Source organism: Ichthyophthirius multifiliis, assembly GCF_000220395.1.
Source record: "Ichthyophthirius multifiliis unplaced genomic scaffold scaff_1120509250921, whole genome shotgun sequence".
NCBI classification, from domain to species: Eukaryota; Ciliophora; class Oligohymenophorea; order Hymenostomatida; genus Ichthyophthirius; species Ichthyophthirius multifiliis.
Genome location: NW_004086372.1, coordinates 24,881 through 27,282, shown reverse-complemented (window position 1 = coordinate 27,282; position 2,402 = coordinate 24,881). Strand labels below are relative to the sequence as shown.

Genomic DNA, 2,402 nt, shown 5'->3' with positions numbered 1-2,402 from the left:
AAGAAGAAATAAAATTAAAAGAATTAGTAAATTTATTTATTGAGTAAATATATAAATAAATTTAATTATATATATAATTAAATAAAAATATATAAAAAAAAAAAATATATATATAAATAAATATTAAAATATTTATAAATTCTATATTATATATATATATATATATATTTTTTTATAAAAATTTATTTAATTCTATATAATTAACTATAATATTAAATAGAAAACCATTTTTATTAACATAAAATAATTCTTTATTTTTTGCACGATTTTTAATAGAAGACAGTATATAATAAAATCAATAAAATGCAGATTTAAATTTAAAGAAAAAAAAACAATCTATTTTAGAAAAATTTAATAAAGTATTATAAAATTACATAGTGTACTCTAAAATTTAAGCTTAAAAATTATATAATGATTTGTTAAAAGTAATTAATGAATATTTATATAAATATAAATATAAATATATAAATAATTAATATAAATATATAAATAATTAATATATATATAAATATATATTAAAAAAAATAAAAATATATATATATATTATATACATATATATATATTATTATTTATTTTATTATTTACTTTTATAATTATAATTATTTTAAATATTAATAGATATTCTAATAAAATTTAGAAAATATCGTTTCTGCTATCCATATAAAATGCAATTAAAAAAAAACAATTTCTAAAAATTAACTTATTGAAGCATTTTAATTTATAAATATACCTTTATAAGAAGATTAAATAAATTTTTTAATAATGACAGTTATTTTGGATTCGGAAGATATAAATCATTTAAATTATAACAAATTTATTGATTTTTTTTCTTAAAATATATTAGAAGAAAGTAGTAATAATAGTAATATATAAATAAAATAAAGAAGATAATAATTTTTTAGTAAATTAAAATAATAAAAATAAATTTGATGATAAAGAAGATCTATAATATGGTAATAAAAAATAATTATAAATATATATTTTATTTAAACTATATATATAGATGACAATTTGGAAAATATAAATTAACAAAATGAATAGATAGATAATTATAATTAATATGAAGTTAATGAAGAAGAATTTAATGAATAAACTTAATAAGAATATTATTAAACTGAATAAAGTTTATATTTATATATATATATATTTATATATTTATATATTTATATATTTTTTTTAATTTACAATTATATTTTTTCTTTATTTTATATATAGTTATAAAAGAAGAAGAATAATTATATGATGATAATTAAGATATTTAAGAAAATGATTAATATAAAAATATTATAGAAGAAGTAAACATTTAAATATAAATAATAATAAAAATAATTAAAGGATGAATATAAAGATGATTTTTCTTAATATGAATATATATCTGATGATTGAAGACAAAATAAAGCAAAACAAAAATAAGATAAATAAATTTAAATAAAAATATAAATAAAAAAGATAGAAAACATACATAAAAAATCATATATATTGAATATCTTTTTAATTTATAAATCTTTTTTAAAAAGCTAAATAATATTCTATTAAAAAAATACATTATTTTCATCAAGCAACTGTATATTTTTGACCTTTTTGTTTTGCAATTCCTGCAGCCTTTCTCTTTAATAAATCTTCTCTGCATTTATCTAATTTAATTTTGGTAATAACTAATTATGATGCAGATAAGGGAATTTAATAAGGGGCACCTATATTTATTATTATTATTATTTATTATTATATTTTTAATTTATTTTTTACCATTTAATTTGTTTTTGGATATTTTTTCAACATGAACTGCCCATTTTTTTCTGTAAACTTAGGTTACTTTTCCTTTATTACCTTTGAATTTACCTTTTTTTATTTATATAAAGAGTTTTTATAAGTAATTTTGGGTTTATTTATTACCTCTAACTATAACAACTTCGTCATCTTTTCTAATTGGAAGTGATCTTACATTGTATTTTTTTTTAAATCTGCAGATAAATGAGAGGACATTAATTATTATCTTAAATGAGAAGGAGATGCAAAATGAGCTTTTCTTTGTTTTCTTCTTGATGATGTAACTTCTGTTTTTATTTAAATTTAGAATTTTATTTCTTTATTTTTTGAAAAAACAAAAAATATTACCAACGTGAGTTTTCATTTTTTAGATTTAATTTTTTTTTTTTTGTTAATATTTTTACTTTTACTTTTATTTTTTTATTCTTTTTTTTTAATTTTTTTTCTTTTCTTTATTTTTTATAATAAAATATAGCCAATTTTAATTTTAACTTTTTATTTAATTATACATTTTTTTTTTTTTTTTAAATTGAAACTTAAAAATTTAAAATTTTAATTGTCAAATTATTATATTTATGGGAAATTAATTATATTTTAAAATAAATTATTTAAACTTATATATAAATAATTTATAG

The 2,402-nt window shown here is 13.1% G+C and overlaps 1 protein-coding gene across 1 annotated transcript, besides 6 other annotated features; it reads right to left on the bottom strand. All coding sequences in view use genetic code 6, as the record gives it.

Annotated features, from left to right (window-relative positions):
• Positions 1–436: 436 nt before the first annotated feature.
• Positions 437–563: a microsatellite.
• Positions 442–511: a microsatellite.
• Positions 563–591: a microsatellite.
• Positions 592–1,126: 535 nt separating this feature from the next.
• Positions 1,127–1,171: a microsatellite.
• Positions 1,127–1,173: a microsatellite.
• Positions 1,174–1,496: 323 nt separating this feature from the next.
• IMG5_113160 (hypothetical protein) lies at positions 1,497–2,131 on the bottom strand (the record flags this gene model as incomplete). The annotated part of the gene is made up of 3 exons (XM_004034755.1): positions 1,497–1,694; positions 1,747–1,839; positions 1,894–2,131. The coding sequence occupies 3 exons, from the start codon at positions 2,129–2,131 to the stop codon at positions 1,555–1,557; spliced, it is 471 nt and encodes a 156-aa protein (XP_004034803.1). The 3' UTR covers positions 1,497–1,554.
• Positions 2,132–2,139: 8 nt separating this feature from the next.
• Positions 2,140–2,228: a microsatellite.
• Positions 2,229–2,402: the final 174 nt, after the last annotated feature.